The 21,718-nt window shown below is 40.4% G+C and overlaps 1 protein-coding gene across 5 annotated transcripts in view; it reads left to right on the forward strand.

Annotated features, from left to right (window-relative positions):
• Nucleotides 1–21,718, forward strand: part of MCTP1 (multiple C2 and transmembrane domain containing 1) — a 565,543-nt gene that overhangs the window by 529,998 nt on the left and 13,827 nt on the right. For all 5 annotated transcript variants that reach the window (XM_040241502.1, XM_040241504.1, XM_040241505.1 and 2 more), the window contains 2 exons: nt 17,532–17,641; nt 21,411–21,520. In XM_040241502.1, coding sequence (XP_040097436.1) covers nt 17,532–17,641; nt 21,411–21,520 — 220 coding nt within the window. The remainder of the gene's footprint in view (nt 1–17,531; nt 17,642–21,410; nt 21,521–21,718) is intronic.

Genomic DNA, 21,718 nt, shown 5'->3' on the forward strand with positions numbered 1-21,718 from the left:
GGTTTTCTTTTGCACAAAATGACCTTACCTTGATTCCTGGCATCACTGCCTTACATTTTTAATTGATATTTCCCATTATCTTTGCTAAGCTAGAGGAAGTAAATAAATGCCTATTTCCTAAAGAAAAGTATTTAAATGATCCTTAGAAACAGAAAAACAATGCAGAAATTAGAAGGAAAACTTTGGATTTGGACTAATAAAGTGAATAATAGAAATTCTTCTTTTAAAATGTCAATTTATAATGTCTTTGTTTGCCCCAGCTAACAGTCTGCCTGGAGAGTGATACTTCTATTTGTATTTCGGCATAGCAGCAGTCTGGCTCAGATGAAATATCTAATTCTTAATACTGGTAGATGTGCCAAAAAGCCACACAAACCAGAAGGTTAAAAATAATTTCTATCAACTCTGCACAGTGTGTTTGAGGAAGAGCAGACTGTTGTAACTTTCATGCTTACAATCAGAGTGCATGGGAATTTAAACATGGGAATTTAAACGTTTATATGTATCTGATATCCGGGACATCATGGAGGGCAGGGAAGCCTGTAATGTTGCAGTCCATGGGGTCGCAAAGAGTAGGACATGACTGAGCAACTGAACAACATCAACAGTGTACCTGATATTGTAGAAACACCAAAAGCTGGGTAGGAGAAGTCAACATTTATTGTAATCTATCTTCTAACATTCAATGAGAGTAATCAAAATAATAGTGATAATAGTTTTGAGAACTTACTGTATACCGAGAGGAGGTGAAATATTTTACAAATTCAGAGTTAATTTATTATATTAGACATATATATAAATCTTTACTGTATTTCTACTACTACTACTACTGCTAAGTCGCTTCAGTCGTGTCCAACTCTGTGTGACCCCATAGATGGCAGCCCACCAGGCTCCCCCGTCCCTGGTATTCTCCAGGCAAGAGTAGTGGAGTGGGGTATAATTTTACATCCACATATGTATTTACTATATACAAATATATATATATATATACTATATACAAAAAATATATATACTATATAAAAATATATATATTTACTATATATAAATATATATATACATTTACTATATATATTTACTATATATATTTACTATATATACTATATATATACTACATATTACTATATATATTCACTATATTTACTATGTCTTTACTATCTTTACTATATATATATACTATATATTTATTTACTATATATATGTAAGTCTTTACTATATTTACTGTAAGACTTTGCTATATTAGATTTAAGAACAATCTTAAATCCCTCTAAGCGTGGTGATTTAGTCACCTGAAAGAAGGTATACCTGAAATAGTCTTCTTTGTCCTCCTGGAAAAAGTACGCAAAGAAAAGTGCTAGAAGTAGATCACACCCTCTTGCAACTGCAGTGTATCCTGCCTCCTTGCTACTGGGGTTTTCTTGATACGTTTTTAAAATAGGTGTTTGGTTTTATGTTGGTCAAGTTCTCACGCAATTTGTGTGTGTGGTGTTTGGCTCGAGTTGCTAATATTAGCTGTGATCCAGAACTCAAAGTGTTTATGACTTTATTATAGAGGTTCCTGAATGGTGGTAAATATGTATTTCTAACTCCCTTCTGAAACACGTGGGAACAGGGGGCTAGCAGGAAAGGATGGAGCTCGAGGATGGGAGGCGTGTAACTCACAGACAGCAAGCAGGGGCACCTTTGTGAGATGCGCAGTGAGTCCTTCCTTCCGGCAGGTATGGCTTTAAAACTTGCCTCTGGGTCACCACCTGCGTGCAGGGCCTTTGCCGTCCCCAATTCTTTCAGCTTCTATGGAAAACAATTCCTCACTCTTCTTCTTTTTTAAAAATATTTATGTATTTGGCTGCACCGGCTCTTAGTTGCAGCACCGGGGCGTGTGGGATCTTTCGTTCTGGCATGCTAACTCTCAGTTGCAGCATGTGGGGTTTAGTTCCCTGACCAGGGATTGAACCTGGGCCCTCTGCATTGGGAGCGTGAAGTCTTAGCTACTGGCCCACCAGGGAGCACCCCCTCATTCTTCTTGACGCTGGCATCTCTGACACCAGGGCTTGCCTGGTGGCTCAGATAGTGAAGAATCCGCCTGCAAGGTGGGAGACTTGGGTTCGGTCTCTGGGTGAGGAAGATCCCCTGGAGAAGGGAATGCTCCTACCCACTCCAGTATTCTGGCCTGGAGAATTCCGTGGACAGAGGAGTCTGGTGGGCTACAGGCCATGGGTGGCAAAGAGTCAGGCGCGACTGAGCAACTTTCACTCACTCTCTGGCACAAAGAGGATTGGGGGTAGAAGGCCCAATCAGAACATAGACTTGAGAGATGTTTACTTCAAGAGTCAGATCAAGTACAACGCACTTTACTAAAACTAGAACAGGGTGGGACAATGGTAATCTTTTTCTCCCCTTTACTGTGATCAGTTGGATGCAAATGCATCTGAAAATCAACCAGTTCTCTTTCTTGGAGCAGCAAATATAAATCTGATGGGGCTATTCACATACTTTAGAGACTGATCTCCTGCCTTCCCACCAGAATAATGAAAGTGAAAGTGAAAGTCACCTAGTCATGTCTGACTCTTTGCGACCCCATGGAATTCTCCAGGCTAGAATACTGGAGTGGTAGCCTTTCCTTTCTCCAGGGGATCTTCCCAACCCATGGATTGAGCCCAGGTCTCTCGCTTTGCACGCAGATTCTTTACCAGCTGAGCCACCAGAATAATGAAACACACTTTAATTACCTGTGATCTGGCTAAGTTCTAGATTGTTTTGTTCAGTTACTTAGTCAAGGTCTGTCTTTGGTCTCCTAAGAAATCAAGAGAGCCAGGAATAAAGAGCAGGAATTGGTGGGAAAGAAAGAAAAAAACAGAGCCCTGTATTTCTGTTCTTCTGCACCAGGTTAGCTCAAGCACAGGCTCAATCGCCAATTCTGCTGGGGAGTCAATCCCAAAGAAGAGACTTATTTTCCTTAGAGGAGCAAATTGTGGCTATTAAACAAAATTTGAGTTGAGACGTTTTAACAGTAAGGTATGTGACGTCATTTCAAGCTTCATGAAAAGGGGTTAAATGAAAGACTGGCTAGGCTAGATGGATAAAATTCTTATTTTATGAAGGCAGTGAAAGAGACAGAAGTACAAAATCAATAGCAAGGAGAACGGTGCAGAGCTCAAATAAATCACCCAACAGGGCCTGTGAACAGACCTGAGAAAGATAGTGTATTTCCTGGTGAAAAGACACTTTCATGCGCACTGCCTTGCCACCAGCTTCCTCTACCAAGGCCCTGCTCCAGCTCACTCTGAGCGAATGACTTTTCTAGTATTGTTGAGAAAGGGCTTCCCAAGTGGCCACAGTGGTAAGGAACCTGCTTACCAGTGCAAGTAGATGTAAGAGACATGGGTTCAATCCCTGGGTCGGGTATTCTTGCCTGGAGAATCCCATGGACAGAGGAGCCTGGCAGACTACAGTCCATGGAGTCACAGAGTCAGACAGGACTGAAGCAACTTACCACACCCGCACACACACGGTTGAGAAAACAGAAGCAGTTAGGAACCCCCACATCGTCACGTCTTTCTTCCACCAAAGTCTCAGGCCAAAATCTCAGACCTGCCTGCCTCCTGTGTACGACACTCTTGCCTTCCCTCCTGTCACGGGGGGCGGTATCTCTGCCCTTTCCTCCATAGGGGCTTTGTCCTGTCCCTTCCCACACGTCACCCCTGCAGTAGGCGCCCCCTTTTCTGCAGCATCCCTTTCTCCTCTGTGCTGTGTCATTCTGAGAGCAAGTAATGCATGGCAGCAGTGAAGTGAAAGTCGCTCAGTCATGTCTGACTCGTTGCAACGCCATGGACTATACAGTCCATGGAATTCTCCAGGCCAGAATACTGCAGTGGGTAAGCCTTTCCCTTCTCCAGGGGATCTTCCCAACCCAGGGACTGAACCCAGGTCTCCCGCATCGCAGGCAGATTCTTTACCAGCTGAGCCACAGGGAAGCCCACAGGGAAGCCCACAGGGTAGCAGAGCACTTCTCCGACTTTACCTTGCGTACGCATCACCCAGGGATCTTGCTAAAATGCAGATCACCATTTGAGTAAGGCTGCATTTCCCATCTTAAAAAAACCAAAATCCCTCTTTGACCCCATGCATATACTCGCCAGTCCCGTCCCCATTTTTTAGCACCCCTTTACAACCAGACTTTCTGAGAGAGTTGTTTGCAACGTGTCTGCTTTTCACTCGTTGCCCAGTCCATCCACCCCAAGCTTCTGTCCCCACCGCTGAACTGAAATTGCTTTTGTCAGTAAACTCCGTTTGGTGAAAAACCCACGGACAGGGGCTCCTTGACCTTGCTGAAGAGTTTGAGAGATTACCCCTCCCTCCTTCTCAACACACTTGCCATTAACTTCTGAGATGCCTCTTCCCCATTCTTCTTCTTCTTCAGTCTTTTTCCGTCTCCTTTGCTGGCTCCTCCTGGTCTCCCTGACAGCCACGTTTTGTTGTGCCCTGGGACTCTATCTTGTCCCTGGGTGATTCTTATTCCCAGGACTCTGTGGGCCTTCTACCTACCACGGACTTCCAAATCTGTATCTCCAGCCCTGACTCATACCTCCATCCAGCTATTGCTGTCACCTCCTGAATATGTAAGAGGCATAATTTTGCGGCCCAAATGCATCCCTTCATCTCCTTTCTCCCCTAAGTTTGCTATTCCTCTACTCTTCTCTAGTTCAATAAACAAAACAAAACAAAACAAAAACAGCCTCATTTACCAGGTCCCTCAACCAAGAATATAGGCAATTCTTTCTCTTTTTCTTACCTCACAGATCCAATCTAGTATCATGTCTATGATGACTTTATTTGCAAAACATCCTGAATATGCCTACCTGGGTCTAAGCTTTCATCCCCTGGTGGACCGCAGGGGATGGTCTCTTGGTCTCCATTATGCCTAAACAGTCTTTTTAAAATGTAAATTAGATTTTTTTTTTTTTGCCTGAAACTCTCCCGTGGCTTCTCATCAGGCCTGGAATAAAATCACCGCTGCTCACTTTGCTTTATTTGCCGCCTGTGGCCTTGCTCGCTTCTCTGATACCTTCTTGCTCCGCTCCGCTCTCCACTTGGCTCCCAGCAGTGGGCATCCTTTGTTTCCTCAGAGGAATTCACTTTGTTTCTCCTTAGCACTTGTGCACTGTCTGTCCTGGTTCCCTGGCTCTTTTCCTGGTGAGTTCCCGGCTTGTTCTAGTGGTCAGCCTTTGGCTTCCAGATCAGTCTCCCCCCACCCCTTCTCCTACACACCAGCTTTTCCAGCTCTCTTGACAATGGCTTGGGGGGACTTGGCTGATGGGAGGTCCTGAAAGGAGGGGAGAAGGAAGAAAACGGGAGAATTTCCTTCTTTCTGTGTTTTCCTCTTTGTTCCTCCCCACCGTCCCCAACACCACCTTTGGAGACGTCTTCCAGAGACATCCTCTCCTGCATAATCCCGAGCACCACCAAGCAGTCGAGACCATGGCTCCAGCTCTTGGCCTGGTCCATCCACGTGGTCTGGCATCTGGCCCCACGCCGCCGCCTCCCTCTGGCAGTGGCTTCCGGCTTCACCGATGTCTGTCACATTCTTATTCTCAGTGCAGCCGCTTCTCTGAGTGAAATTCTGTGTGTCTGAAATGCCCGGAGGAGTTTCTATCTTCCTGACCTAAGTGGGTCTCAAGTTTGTCCCCAAAGCAGCCCTCTTAGACCTCTGAGTCACTCTCCAGCCCAAGCACCTGTTTTGACTCTGTTCATTACCTTTTTCACTTTCTGCAATTTTTCTTCTTCATTTACCTACATGTTTGTTTGGCGCTATCTTGCTTATTACCATTTGCCCAGAGTTTTGAATACTGTCTTACATGTAGTTGGTATTCAGTAAGTATTTACTGAATGAATGCATAAAGGAAACGGACTGAGATTTGGCTAAACAGAATACTGCTCAAATGTGTGTGTGTAAGTTGCTTCAGTCGTGTCCGAGTCTTTGTGACACTATGGATTGTAGCCTGCCCGGGGGACTCCTCTGTCCTTGGGATTTTCCAGGCAAGAATACTGGAGTGCGTTGCCAGGTCCTTCTCCAGGGGATCTTCCTGACCCAGGGATTGAACCTAAGTCTCTCCTGTCTCCTGCATTGACGGGGAGTTGTTTACCACTAGTGACACTGGGAATGAAGTTAATAATGATCAGCCGGCTTCTAAAACTCAGAAAAGAAAAAAGACAATAAGAGAAAGGGAAATTAGGCCAAAAAAAAAAAAAAAAAGATGTTTCCCCTTGGGAAGAAGGAAAATTAGTGGGGAGAAGGAAACTAATAAGTATATAGTATCTACTAACGTACCAGTGGCTTTATGTACGTGATTTCTTTCTGTTCCCATATCAACGTTAAGGTAGACATTATCTCTGTCTTACTGGTGGGGAAACTGAGTACCTGAGAGGCTGAGTAAATTGCACAAGTTTGCGTGGCTGTAAAACGCACAGCAGGATTCAAGCCCACAGTGGCCATCTGCTGATTAGGACAGGCCCAGGAGCTGCTATCAGTGTGATAGAGTGGGCCTTTGTTGTTTTCTTCCAGGTTGACTTCAGGATGAGCCTGTTTTTGTGATTTAGTCTGCAGTAAGAAAGGGGTTTAGGGGGTAGGCCCACCTCATATATCAGCAGCATCCCGTCGAGCACAAAGTTGTTTTTCAGGGACGTGCTACATATGGCATCGATAAAGATGGGCCAGTTCCCTTCAAATTCAGCAGGCCCTTTACTTGTACCCACATTGCCTCTGTTTTGTTGAATTTCATTGAAGAGCCCTATTGTCTTCTTAAAGCAGACAATTAAGTTCTCAATTTTGTTCTCAACTGCTACATTATGGCCAGGTTTGAAACGGTGGATTATATTAGATTATGGGCTTCGCTGGTGGCTCAGATAGTAAAGAGTCTGCCTGCAATGTGGGAGAGACCTGAGTTCAATCTGTGGGTCGGGAAGATCCCCTGGAGGAGGGCATGGCAACACACTCCAGTACTCTTGCCTGGGGAATCCCCATGGACAGAGGAGCCTGGTGGGCTACAGTCCACGGGGTCGCAGAGAGTCGGACACAACTGAATGACTGAGCACACAGATAATCCAGTTTATAGGGAAACTTAGGAAGAAAAGCCCCAAATGGTAGAACAAATTATTTTCTCCTAATGCTGATCTCCCTTGTCTGGTGGATTCAAGTCAGGTCAGGCCATCAGTGATTTGGACATTGCATTTTCCCATTGTTCTTAAGACCTTTCTCTATCCCCAAACACTGTGTTCTCAGAACCCTGAAAACTTACAGCAAACAAACAAATCACAGAAATTAAATAGCAATAAAACTGTTGTTGGCTTCATATAAAAATATTATCCAGTATTTAAATGGCAATTATTTCCAGAAACTTGGCAATTGTAACTGTACAAATGATGAAATTGATTCCAGTCGCAGTCCATCTCTGTTTGGAAAGGAAATACCAGTAGTGTTTGAAAAATGGATTATTAAAGACCTTGCTTTGCTGAAGGTGGCTCATATGTTCTATTTGCTAACACAGCATCTTGTTGGGGGAAAAAAAATAAATGCAGCTTTTCCCTACCCCAGATTATTTTCACTACAGATCTTTAGAGCAGGAAATAAAAAACAGCTAGTGGTTCATGGGGCATGTGGAATTAGTTTAAGCAAAGCCAAGCCCTGGTCCTGCTGACCGCCTCCTCTTTCCTGTGCTGTTTTGTCTATGCCGGCCTTAGAATATGTCAACAAATCTCTTTTAAGCTCTGATGGGAAGAAAGGAGGGCGATTCTCTCTCTTTCACTAAGGGAGTAATTTACAACAGATGTGCTTTCTTTCTTTCATTTTTTTTTTTTAGGAAGGTACAAGTTTGTCTTGTAAAATATTTGTAAAGAAAAATAGCCTCCGGATTTCACAAAGTAATCCTTACTCAGTCTCGGAGATGTCACAGAGAGTGTTGCTTTTATAACACTAATATGATTCTTTGCTCACACAATTTGATTAAACTCAAGATAGTTTTTGGGAAGAGCCAAGTTTAAATATCTAAAACAATGTAGTGAAGAAATACCATATGTTACTTAATGGCTTTTTGACAGTGACCTGAAAGGAGTCCAGTTTCAGTCATGAGACCTGGAATCCCAGGAACTCTAACTAGAGTAATGAGACCCTAACTTCTCCAAGCCTCCCTTTCCTTATCCATAAAATGGGAAAACCACCTGTCCCTGCCATCCAAGTGGGAAGATAATTTAAAAATGCTTAATAAAGTCCTATACAAGGTGAATGATTTCCAACAAACCTATTCAAGAAAACATCTTCCAGGGTTCCATACCTTCATGTATATGCTTTCTTTTTCTGTATAGTTAGTAAAAGGAATCTTTTTTTAAAAACTACTTTTTTAGTAAGTAGATTGGCAGCAAAGCTTGTGCTGTTTAAGATAAAATAATAAATCCTGGCTCTGATTCCTCCATGAGGCTCGTTGAAGAAGAAAACCACTGATTCTAATGGGAAGTGTTACCTGCATAAGTGCTGACAGATAAAAATCACATGAGAAAAAGGTGTATGCTTTGCTGAGTATGACTGACTTCAGCCTTAGAGAGTGTGCAGCTTTCAGCAGGCAGGGAATACTGGAAAGAGATGAATTAACTCCTCATTTTTCAAATCCCATATCTCAGATGAGGACAGATATGGCTGGGGGCACCAAACGAGCGTGAGCATAGATGGGGGTAGAAGTTTGAGTTGGATGAAAGGCATCTGGTCTTTGGTTTGCTCATGTAGGGAATGAGAATACCACTCTTCACCCTTGTGTGACTGTTGCAAAGATCATGTAAATCAATACATGCTTATGTAAAATGATACAATCAGAGATAACCTGATTGTATTTAATGACAAAGAAATTATATAAGCATAGTATCACAAATGAGAAAATTCTCTTTATGAATATTTAATAAAATTTATCATTTAAAAGTTTTTCAGTGCTTCCTTTTCAGTCTCTTCAAACTGTTAAGTAACATTAATGGCTAGTATGTACTGAGCACTTTCTGTGTTCTAGACATTTGCAGTAAATGCTTTGAATAGTTTAAACTCAATTTTATAACCATCAAGGAGGGAGACTCCATAATTATCCCCATTTTACAGATGAAGATAAGTAAATTGCTCAAAATCACAGTTAAGGCCATAATGGAAGCACAACCTGAACTAGGGTTAACCAAAGAGCCAGTTAGTCAGAAATCTAGAGTAGGGACAACAGAGGATGAGATGGCTGGATGGCATCATCGACTCAATGGACATGAGTTTGAGTAAATTCGAGGAGTTGGTGATGGACAGGGAGGCCTGGCGTGCTGCAGTCCATGGGATCGCAAAGAGTTGGACGCGACTGAACGACTGAACTGAAGACTGTGGTTGTCTAGAAGGTTTACAACCTTCCCTAAACTCAGTTGCCCCCCAAAGCTGTGCATTTGGACTCCAGTCAGATTTAAAAACACATCTGGAAATGAAACAAATGATTTTGAAAGAGGCTTTAAACACACATGTACACACTTTTTCATTAGAAACTGGGATAAAGAACTCTCCTGGCACTGCTGTTTAGATTCAGAAGCAAGCCCAGGCTTCTGCTCCCTACTCAGGCTGACAGTACTGGACCCATAGAAAGTTCAGGAGAAACTCTATTCCTGGCCCTGTCCTCAAATAAACTGTTGTCCTCAAATGAATCAGCCAAATAGCCCTGGGGGGCAGAGGCTATTCCACACCCTTGCTATCTCCTCTGTAAACTGGCTAATCATCACCAGAAGAGATTTTTTTAGGACATACCTAATTTAACCATTTTTTTTTTCCAAAGGGTCCTAAGGATAGGCAGTGACTTGTCTTAGGCCACCATAATCCTGAGTGTGCTTTCACATTTTCTAGACCTTTCTACAATGTGCGCATTTTGACTTTGCAGAATTCTTATCTCAACACTTGGAGTGTCCTGGGTGAAGGTTTCCTTTGTCACTGATTTTCCTGTCTGGTTGCTTGGGAACAGCAGCCTGGGGGCTTCTGCTGTGGCTTCCATCGAGGTCAGCCTGGAGCCAGGCCTTATGGCCCTTTCCGAGAGTCCATCTGAAAGCAGAGCTTCTCTTGGGACAGAATGCCCTGAGATGGCATCATCTATAGGACCGCCCCCTGTAAAGTGTACTTCCTGCATGCTGGCAAGATTAGTCAAAGGTTTTGACATTGATATATAGCCCTAATCTTTCAAGTGATTACATGAACTAACTGGACAGTTACAAGGAATTTTCTTAAATGGTTAGAGGGAGACTGGCAAATCCCTCGAGGTCTACATGATGAGGGTTTTGAGTAGCAAGAAATTGGGCCCCAGGGAACTCTCCCTCCCAACAGCAGATTCATCTGTGCCCCCTGGGGACTTTCTATAAGGTTTACCTACATTTATATTTAATGGAAATATAACATTTTATGTATACCTTTTTACAAATAATAAAAAATTAGAACTTAAGATGGGTAGTCAACGATTTCGTTTTTGCCTGACTTCAAGTCATCTTCAAGAATATTCACCTTCACTTCCTCATACACCCCCAGGCTCTTTATCTGCTCCTCATCCTCCTGTCCCGTGGGGTGTCCCTTCTTCAAGTTTTCCTCTCCCCTATTTCGTTTCTCTTTCCTTCAGTCTCCTCTTTCTGCTCTTTTGTCCTTTTCCTTTTCTCTTCTTCCTTCTTGCCTTCCCTCTTTTCCTCCCTCCCTTTCTTTGCCCTTGCTTTCTTCTGTTCTTTCTTTCCTGGCTTTCATCACAACCTTTAAGAGTGCCAGCTGCCATTTTTAAATGCCCGTTTTCATTGCTTGGCCCAAGGGATAGCGCTTTCCAAATTTTTGTTATTTTGCAATCACCTTTAAAGTTACATGCAGAATGTAACGGGGTGAGGCACAACAAAATGTGATTAAAAATTGTACTGTAGAAAATGAGTACTGGAAAGCGAAGTATACTAAATAGAGGAAGCAAAAAAAATTAAGACCAGGTAAATGTTCATTCTGGGGGAAAAAAAAAAGAAAACACGTAAAGTCAGCAGGAGGGGGAAAAAACCTCAATGTAACATTATAAAGAAACTAATATCACTCTCTAAAATGGAATCTGACAAGCTGACACGAAGTCATCTGGAGCAGGACTAAACATGCATAAGAAGTTTCATTTGCTGAGGCATACTCAAGTCGCCTCAGTCGTGTCCAACTCTTTGCGACCCTGTGGACTGTCACCAACCAGGCTCCTCTGTCCATGGGATTCTCCAGGCAAGAACATTGGAGTGGGTTGCCCTACCTTCCTCCAGAAATATTGAGGAGTTCTAATATTTCAAAATTTTGTTTCAGAGGAACAAAAATAGATAAAAATAATTTGAATTATCTTGATAAGGAACTGTATCTACTGTACTACTTCTGCTACTGGACAGTTATTTGCACCAGATATTGTACTAAGAGCTCTATGTGGCTTATCTTATTTAACTTAGTCCTCTTTATGACCATGAAACATAAATATTTTTGAGAACTGTTTTACTTTTATAAGAGAAAATATTCTCTTAAATGGTATCCATCTTTTTTTTTTTTAACAATGGGATAACAATACTTCTTTTTAAAAGAAAATATACTGTCTTAAATGGTGTCCATCTGTCTTTTTTTAAAAAAACACTGGGGTAGCAATACTTACTTCAGACAAAACAGACTTTATTTTCCTTTTAATTCTGTATTTGTTTATTTTCGGCTGTGCGGGGTCTTTGTTGCTGCAGACTGTTCTCTGGTTGCAGCGAGTGGGGGCCACTCTCTAGCGTGGTGTGCAGGCTGCTCGTTGTGGTGGCTTCTTTTGCTGCAGAGCGCAGTCTCCAGGAGTGTGAGCTTCAGTAGTTGTGGCTCCTGGGCTCTGGAGCACAGTCTCAGCAGCTGTGGTGCGTGGGCTTGGTTGCTCTACAACATGTGGGATCTTCTCGGATCAGGGATCAAACCATTTTCTCCTGCACTGGCAGGATTCTTTACCAGGGAAGGCCTCCCCTCCGCCCCCCGCACCATCTGTCTTCTTAACCTTAACCATACCTGGGACACTTAATATTTCAGTGGAGGGTTCCTATTTTCAAGGTGAATATTGGAAAAAGAGCCACAGCACCCAGTAACCTGGGTAAGATTTGATATCATAAAAAACGAATAAGACACTGAGGTGGGATTCAGTAGTCAAGAGTCCCTGTGAGTTGTTGATTTCGCTGAGAATTTCAGTATTCTAGATTTAAGGCTGCAAGGTAAGTTTCTATGCCTGAAAAAAAGAAGGAATATTGCCACAAAGAAAACATTTTGCCACTTTATGTGCCTTTATTCAACCTATACCTCATGTCTAACATTTCCATAGGTTAGAAGTATAGATCTGAGAGGAAGTCTGTTTTGCAGGGCATTTTACTGAGTGAACTAAGAAAGCTGTACACTAAAACCATCTTTAGCATAAAAAATAAATCACATGAAACATAAACATATTCCAAACACAGTTGTATACTTGGTGCTATGTTTGCTCACAGAAGAGCTGTAGTCAACAGTAAACTATCACGATTATGTATCATAGCAAATATAAGTCTTACTGCTCACCTTTTGTGAGGTTACCTAGCGGGACTTGAAAGGAAAAGCAAAATCTGCATGCCTCCTCCAGAAGACCATAAAATGAACATATGCTCTGGTTTCTTAGGACAGTTCTGTTTTGTGCTCATCCTGATATGAGACTTCATAGCACTCCCCTCTTACACTCTTAAGACAAGCTCTCACCCTAGAAAGTGAAATAAGTTGAATTTTATAGCATCAATATTTTGAGCAACACGTTCTACACGCCTGCTATGTTGAACACAGCACAGGTGTCCAACAGATTCATTTTCTCTGACGTGAACAGGACAGTGACCTCTTTGGTGTGAGTGACTGTGGCAAGATGCAGCTGGGTGCACAAGGAACCCACCCCCACAGAACACACATCCCCTGACACCCATCACCTTGGCTTCCTGTTCTCTTTTGGAATAGAATCTGCAATTGGCAGCATATATTGATTCCTTAGGTCTTGAGTTTCCTAAATATCTCACAGCTAGGGACCAGAGAGTTCTTTGGAAAAATCCAGTTCATTTTCTAATGGGATACATGATAGTAAAATAGGTGAATATGAAAGAGTCACTATATTTCAGGTGTGCAGTTATTAATATTTTGTGGACTACTGAAAATAACTAGATTTTAAAAATCATATGGAATTTAGAAAAAAACTTGTATAATATACATCTCACATGTTTTCAGATTTACAGTTACAGTTCTATTTTACAGGTAAGTTTCTTTTTACATCTTGAAAAGAAACCTTAATAATGCATTTAAAAAAAAAGGAAACAATAGTGTCATTTCCAAGCTTTTCAATGATTCAGTACCCTATGATATTTTTTTCTATCCAGGCTGGTTTATAAAGGAAAGTAAAAATGACAATAAAAGAAATGTACCAATTTATTCTCTACTAATAAAGTATTGAACATTAATGAAAAAAGTGTGAAATATTGGAAAGCAACACAGAGCAATTCCATTACCCACTGCAGTTTGGGGTCATATACTGTACATAAAGAGTAATTACTTCATTGTTTGGAGACCTCAGTGGAGGAATATAGAATTTGATGAAAGATTTTAAAATAAAAAATTTTATCCCAAAGCATTTCCTTTTCAAAATTTGCCAACACTCCAGACTTTTTTATTTTGAATTTTGGTGGCGAGGGGTGACAAGCTTAGGGGGTAGGATGAGTATGCAGAAGAAAGAAAATTTTAAATGAGCAGATTTTTTAAAACTCTTTAGCCAATACTCAACATTAGTACTTGGATTTAAAGTATCTACTAAAAACAGTCTTTGTAGATGCCTAAAATGACACATCTTATTAATGAAGGGCTCATATTTTATATTTGCACACTGCATTATTAATGTTAAATCTGATGGTTTCTAACAACCTTCCAATTTCCATTTTTGAATCAAGTTTCTAGATTTCATTTTCTTGCTGATCATGGTGTTTACAATAATAAGTTTCCAAACCTTTGCAAGTCTTTTCTTCTTGTTTATCCTCACAGGGATCCTGGGTAGGAACTGAAATCTTCTTGGGTAGAATGAGAAGGTCACAGTATATCATGCAGAGAATAGACTCTGAGTTGGCTAGTTGTAGTCCTAATTCCAAGTGCTGTCATTTTCCATGAGCCTGTTTTCTCTTCTGTAAAGTAGGGAAAAATACATTGTAGGATGGTGGTGGGGATTGAATGAGCTACGTGAAGAGTACTTTATGGTGCTTAATGAGTGTCTGTTTACATTCTACTTCTTTCTAAAAATAAATTAGAATACAAAAAAATAAATTAAGGAAAAAACAGATAACTGTATAAAATCATGTCCAGTGAGTGCGATTCATTTATGTCTTCTATTCCTATTACTTTTATAGTGATGTTATAGAAAATCAGGGAACTATTCTGGTTATAAAAGTAAAATATATTGATTGCAAAGAATTTGAATATTATAGGAAGGCATGAGGAAGGCAAACATCTATTTTACCTTTAATATTTTGACATATTCCCTTCATCATTTTTCTATCCTACCCATTTCAAAAGTGTTAGGATTATGCTGTATATCACATTTACTTCCCATTCTTTTAAATTTCTAGTAGATCATAACTATTTTCACTCTTTTAAGCAGTATTTTGTGATTTCCTAATAGTCTATCATTTGTATTAACATAATATACCCAACATGTTAATGATTTTTCTGTTACTATAAAAAAAAACAAACTGCCATGAAAACTGCTTCAGATGTTTGCTGAATATACTGGAAATCCCATCCCTTCATTTGTCATATTTTTGAAATTTTTTTCCCACTTAGCCTTTTAAATTTATAACTTTTGATATAAGATTTTATGTAACTTTTGCTACTAATTTTCTTTGTGATTTTCTTTACTGCTTGTATGTTTAGAAAGTTCTTTCCTATTCCAAGGTCAGTAAATAACTTACCTATCTTTTCTTCTGCTTTTATAATCATTTTTTAGTTATTTTCTTTTAAATTAATTTAATGTATATTTGGGATACTTTAGTTTGAGACAGATGCTGAGGTAGATTTGAGCTATCTCAAATATGTTTGAGAATCTATTAAGGCATGATTTAATATAATTTTCCCCAAATAGTTAAAGCAAGTACCCAGTAACATAATATTTTCTTCATGATAGATTTATGATGGTGCTTTATCATACAACGATTCCTCTTTTAATGGTCATCTTTCATATTTTAATTACTTAAATATCTGGTACAATAAATGCTTTCTCATTATTTCTCTTCTGCAAACACTGCTTGGCTATAGGTACTCTTCCAAACAAATTTTAAAAATACTTCATCAAATTCTCCCCATTTTACTTTACACCAAACACATTAGGATTTGCTTGAAATTGCAAAATTAAACCTTTATGTTCAACTAAAAGAATACATTCTTTTAATATTTAGTTTCCCATTGCAGAAATATATCATCTCTAATTTCTTAATAAAGATTCTGTGCATTTCTTGTGAAGGTATGGCTAAGTACCTTATACATTTTATTGCTATTGTGAAATAAATATTCTTCACCTTATACTTTCAGACTGGTTAGAGTTTATTCTCAGTAAACTTTCATTGTATAACCAGCATGCTTCATTTTCAACTTGATTTATTCTGGATGTAAAAAAATATTTTGTAAGAACACATTACTTCATAGATGTAAATGAACTTAGCTGGTGCTTGATGGAGAACACTGAAGGCCGTGGAGATTATTAGAGCAGACCAATTCTGCAATTATAAAAGGAACAAGGAGCCACTGGTTGTTCATTTTATTCTAAAATGTACAATTGCATAGGTGAAATGAATGCATTTTGTTTTATTCCTGGGGAGGGGGAAAAAAGACCAGAAATTGATGCACCCGTGTTTGTAATGACAAGTGAAGGGCAACTTTTGAAGACAGTGGGGACTCCGAGAGTGTGTCATTGTTCTCTAAACTTTGAGCCTCAAGCATTTCATCTACCTCATTGCCTGACAGTCCATTTGGCATAACTGAGATGAATCATGTAGGCAGTATCTCCTGTGGGAATTAAATTTAAAGTGAAGGCTCTAAGTAACTGGTATCTAAAGATCATGTTATAAAACTGGCATCCACATCCCCAGCCCCACTGTACCCTGTTGTCCTTGGAGGCTGCCCACACACCTGTCATTCACTTGCCCTCACTTTCCAAGGTGGCAGGACGCCAGCCCCAGCCAAGTGTTCACAGTGCAAAGTGCTTTAGACTCTGCGAAAATGAAAGTCAGTATGTAAATGTGCAACATGACGACATTATTATTCTGGTTTCCTGGCTGCTTCCAGCAAGCACTGACTGCCACATGAGGTCTCAAGTGTTCTGGCAGTGTGCAAGTGTTCAGAAGAAGTTAAAAGTAATGAAATTGGATCTACATTTCCACAGAGATTCAAGCTGGCATGGAGAAATGGAGTCATGGGTTGGATGGTCTCCACCAAACAGCCTAGGCAAGTGCCTTTGGTGCCAGGCTACTAAGCAGAATTTTCTATCATGAAAGGCCACCATTATTTCTTCCGCTGGGTCTAAAATTACAAAACGTGCACATTACCCCCTAGGTTCACACCACTCTTTGGGTGCTTTATGCTGAATCCGCACCCATTTGCTGGAGCACACACCAGCTTTGCCTAGATCCAGCACAAGTTTTAAGATGAGGAATTAAATACAAATAGAGGGAAAATGTTTAGTTAGAACCCTGACTAATCACCCATTCACTGGAGCACACAGCTTAGGGCCAACACAAGTTTTAAAAGGAAGAATTAAATACAAATAGGGGGAAAATGTTTAGTTAGAACCCTAACTAATAGAGCATGAAGTGTGTAGCTCTATTCTTGAGACAGGGACCAGGCTATGTATTTTGCTGTCCCTAAGGCGCTGTCTGGAAGTGTCCACTTACTGGATTTCAGTTGATTTTATTATTTTAAATTAAAAACATTTTTTGTGTGTGCAATTTTCATTGCTCACAGGTCTTCTTATTTACACCCAGCATTCCCTGCTATTAAAATAATCTGGAGCCAAGACCAAACTTAGGTCCGTGGGGTGGTAGGCCAGAAAACTGGGTCTGCTAAGTATTGTGTCATAGTGGGCCCAGGGTCAGCAGAGATTCCAGATTTGGTCATTCTGAGACCTGATCTCCTTCTTACCACGTCACGCTTCCTGTCCCCCTGCTGAAATGTTTCTGTTCATCAGGGCAAGAGCCACAGAATCTGAGTCTTGTGCTTTGCTCACCTGTACACTGACACAGGTCTACAGTGCTGAGTGCTCTTCCTGCTCCACCTCCCTTCTCATTGACAATTGTCAGGGGCTGCATGCATCCACTTATATCCATGGAAAAATGAAGTTCATTTAAGTTTAAGAATCTAAGTGTTGACAATGAAAAGAATTCAAGCCCTGAAGGATATAGATACCTTTACTCACACAGAATCTCTCTTTTTTATTGTGTTTTAGGACAGTGAAAAAAAGGGATTTATAAATAAAATTTATGCCATCCAGGAGGTATGTATCAGTGTCCAGAACATCCTAGATGAAGTGGCTTCCTTTGGCGAAAGGATAAAGAAGTGAGTGATGCTGACATGCGAGCCCTGGCTTTCTGGGGGACAGTGTCCATTTGTTTCTCAGAGGGTGAAATGCCACATTCTTTCTGGCAGGGGACACTCCGTCTGGGTGATCTATTGCTCAGTTTCATCATTATTTACTTTGTTTCTGCCAGTCTTTGGTTTTATGAAAGTTCTGTCAATTTCCTCCTTGAAATTTAGAACATATTGGTTGGAAAGAAGTCATACTTGTAGCTTTGAAAAAAATAACACCGTCCTAAATTTTAGCACATTTTCACAGTGAGACTTTGTTCTTAGAATATGAAATTGCAATAGGAAAAAAAAAAATAAACTGAGTTAAATGAGGATTTCAGGTAATCAAGACACACCTGCATGTTATTATTGGTCAAGTTACAGTTTCATCAACAAAGTTAAATTAAAAAATATTATAAATAGCACCCTGGGAAATATTCTTTCAATTCTAACTAGCTGAAATTATAATTATAGATGAAGTAAACTAATACTTTGTCATTTAGAAAATAAACTATTTTTATAATTTAAAAGTTAGGAATTAGAGATTCACAGAGAACAAAAGTAAAATTAAGAAACATAATTTGCATTTTACTTTACCTTACATACTAATATTTTAAAACAACTAATTATAAAAATGGTAAGGTAGATTTATAATTAATAATCAGTAAAAAGTATACTAAGGGCTCATGCCACTAAACTACATGAAAATTGGCCTGCATATTGATTTCTAAATGGTCTGTTCAAGAAGGGGTGCTTTATACCTGGATAAGCCTATATGTTTCTAGTTTCATATCTCTATTCATTGTTTATTATTCATAACCAAAAGTGTGCGGCAGACTTGGATGCTTGGGCATACACAGAAATTGAAAGGAGTAATCTATTTAAACCAAAGGTGTATGTAGGTCATTCATCTGGTGCCTTTCATGTTTCAAGGCATAATGCATTTTATTTTGTATAATTTTTAATACATTTCCACATATGCATAGGTGCTGAGTTTCCACTTTCTCACATTAGACACAACAGCCTCCCTCTGACTCCCAAATGGGACTTTTAAGCAACATTCAGTATCAGACTTCTAAACATTGATTTCCACATCTTTCTTCGTCCTGTTATTTCCATCTCTAAGAAATGTTTCCTTGTTCTCCACAACCTATCTGCAGAAGCAGAGTGTAAAGTCCTAAATGGGGCATTTCCCTACTGGGTGTTGTCCTTTCCCTGAGGTACAGTGTGTGCACTATCTAACAGGAATATCTCATTTATAGAAGACCCCGGGTCAGCTCTGAGGTCAGGACTGTGAGTGCCTGAAGAGGCGAGGCTTCTTTGTAACTCTGGGTGTTAGGAGACCTCAGACAGGTACTGGAAGAGACCATGGCCAGTTGAAGGAAATAACCGGGTCGCGGTTGTGGACCAGCCTTGGGGAAAACTGGATTTGATCAAACTTTCTAAGGGGTAGAGAGAGAGAGAGGTATAGGCGGAGGTACAAGAACATAGCATAGTATCTAGTGAGTCTTGTAGGAACTCTCTCTTCTGCATAATCATCTTTGGACTACTAAAATGAGACAAACTCCCCTGGAGTCACATTGGATAAAATGGATCTATCTAGAAACCAGATTTAGATGTAATCTTTAAGTACAAAATGGAAGTCTCCATAATTACATCTTGTTATGAAATAATCCTCCCAGAACTTTCTTGAATAGCATCTCTTGGGGGGCGGGCAGGGGAATGGTATAGGATCACATTCTAGATTTAGATTCCATGATGCACTGTGGAAATAAAAAGGGCGGCCTTTTTTTCCTCTGACATTAGCTACACTGGTGTTCGTTGCCATTTATCCTTCCAAGAGGAATAAGAACACAGGGAGCACTTCAGTGAGGCTGCCCAAGGAGGAGGGTTTTCCGCGTGAGGATGGTGTGACGGATGGCTCTGAGTTCAACCACGGGAGAACACACAGACCCTCAGCCTTCTGTTCTCTCCACAGCGGGCAGAAGCAAGGGGACTACAGGCGTCAGTGAGGAAGGAAGGCATGCTCCTTTACCTGGTGGCAATTACAGGACGCTCACTCTGGCCATAAGACATAAAAAAACACGACAGAAAAGCCAGACCCCAAGAGTTGCTAAAAATAAGACAACCCAGTTGGATCCAACTGTGGCTTTTTTATTGGGGGGGAAAAACTAGGAGATGTGACCCAGAGAAAGACAAAAAGCAAGTCATATGCCACAGAGTTAAGGAATAACTCTGTATTAGGAATACATATTAGGCTGAAGGGTAGTACATGAGAAAATCTCTTGACAAACATCCTTTATTGGACTATAGACTTCTCTGGAAAAACCCAGTCCAAGTGAACAGAGCATAAATTACCAGGAAATTAGAAGAAATAAACACAGTTATCCATATCATGTACAATTTCAATATTTTCTCTAAGTGTCTTTGGGGCCCTTCTCACTGCTAAGAAGTGCTGAACAGTACTTCTAGAGCTTAATGACTCTAAATAACATCACCGTGATTCACGTAAACATACTGCCATCACTACCAGTCTTTCTGGATACAATAAAAGCTGTCCCCATTTTATACCAGGAAAGCTGATGCTCAGAGAGGTCGACCACCTGAAGTCACATAACAGAATCTAGGCTTTGAACACAGATTTGCTACTTATTTTGGTTGTTTTCATTAAATTATGCTAAAGAGCCACTCAAACATACGTTAGTTCCTCCTTGGAGGCCGAGCACTGAGGCAGTAGTATGCCTGTAAATGGAGACACGGTTCATATACATGACCTCGAAGGCTCCGCGCAGTGAGTCTGTTTATAATTTTGTCATTCTCTCTTAAAAACTATCAGAGACTTACTATGGATGTTCTACACAAAAAGCCTGAAAATATCTGTTCTTTCCGTGTTCTGTTTGCCTTCTGTCATAATTTTTCGTTTCTTTTTGTCCCATTGAAGTCTTTCCCATCTTCTTGGTACTATTTTGTAACTTCTCCTTCTGTTCGTTGATCCCACTTTTGTTCTTTGTTCTGATGTTTTATCCCTGTCAATACTCAGTCTTGCTGCCATCTCTGGCTCTAACCCTCCACATTATCAAAAGCCCACCCTTTTCGAGCTTAAACTTCCTTTGTAGTCTTCAAATGTGCCATGTTCTCCTTTGCTGAAACAATGCAGAGAGAACAGCAGATAATGTGTTGACTTTACTTCCTAATTATCTATGCACTGCTGGGAGGAGGGCAATGATGGGAACAAAGTTTTTACAAAATTTCCCCTTGCTGACTTCTAGTTCCATCTGAAACATGGCTGAAGTGGAAAGTATTTTTCTAAGGATTTCTAAAGTTCTGAGGATTTCCACAACAGTGTTAAGATTTAGGTCTACAGACAATTGCTGGCAATATTCTATTTCCACTGTGGGTAATCCTATGTGAGAGTTCACAGAAGAAAGAATGGTAGGGGCATTCTCCTCTATCAGAAGTTGGAGAAAACAAGATTGAGTACTAGTTTTAGAAGTAGAAAAAGATTTTTAAACCCTTAGAAGTCACCCAAGTAGTATGACGACTTTACACCCTGAAGTCACCTCAGCCAATGTGGAGGGGGTTGGTGTCAACAACCCTTACCTGGGTCCTGTATTCAGGAAAGCCCACAACCATTGGCATCTCTTCCCCAAAGAAATAAGTCTTTACTAGATCTGCAGTCCAGAGTTTGAATCACATTCGTTTTCATCTTTGAGAAATGTGTGAAGTGCTCAGATTGCTGATGTGTTGATTTCTCATTCAGTACTTTCAACTGGACCGTCCCATTCTTAAGCTGGCTGGCCATTGTAGCCCTCTGTGCATTCACAGTCATCCTGTACTTCATTCCGCTGAGATACATTGTCCTTGTCTGGGGTAAGTAAAGCCTCTTTAAAAAAAAAAACTGTCATAGCTGCTAAGAACAAACTATTTTTAAGGGATGAGTTATACTGTCAGTAGCTCCCTGTATTTATGGTCATGAAGCTATTCTATGATGAAAAGAGACAGGTCAGTTTAAAATCACAACAGTCTGAAGATTTAGGTCTACCTGCAAACGCATTTCTCTTATCTGGC

Source organism: Oryx dammah, unplaced genomic scaffold (assembly GCF_014754425.2).
Source record: "Oryx dammah isolate SB20612 unplaced genomic scaffold, SCBI_Odam_1.1 HiC_scaffold_5, whole genome shotgun sequence".
NCBI lineage: Eukaryota > Metazoa > Chordata > Mammalia > Artiodactyla > Bovidae > Oryx > Oryx dammah.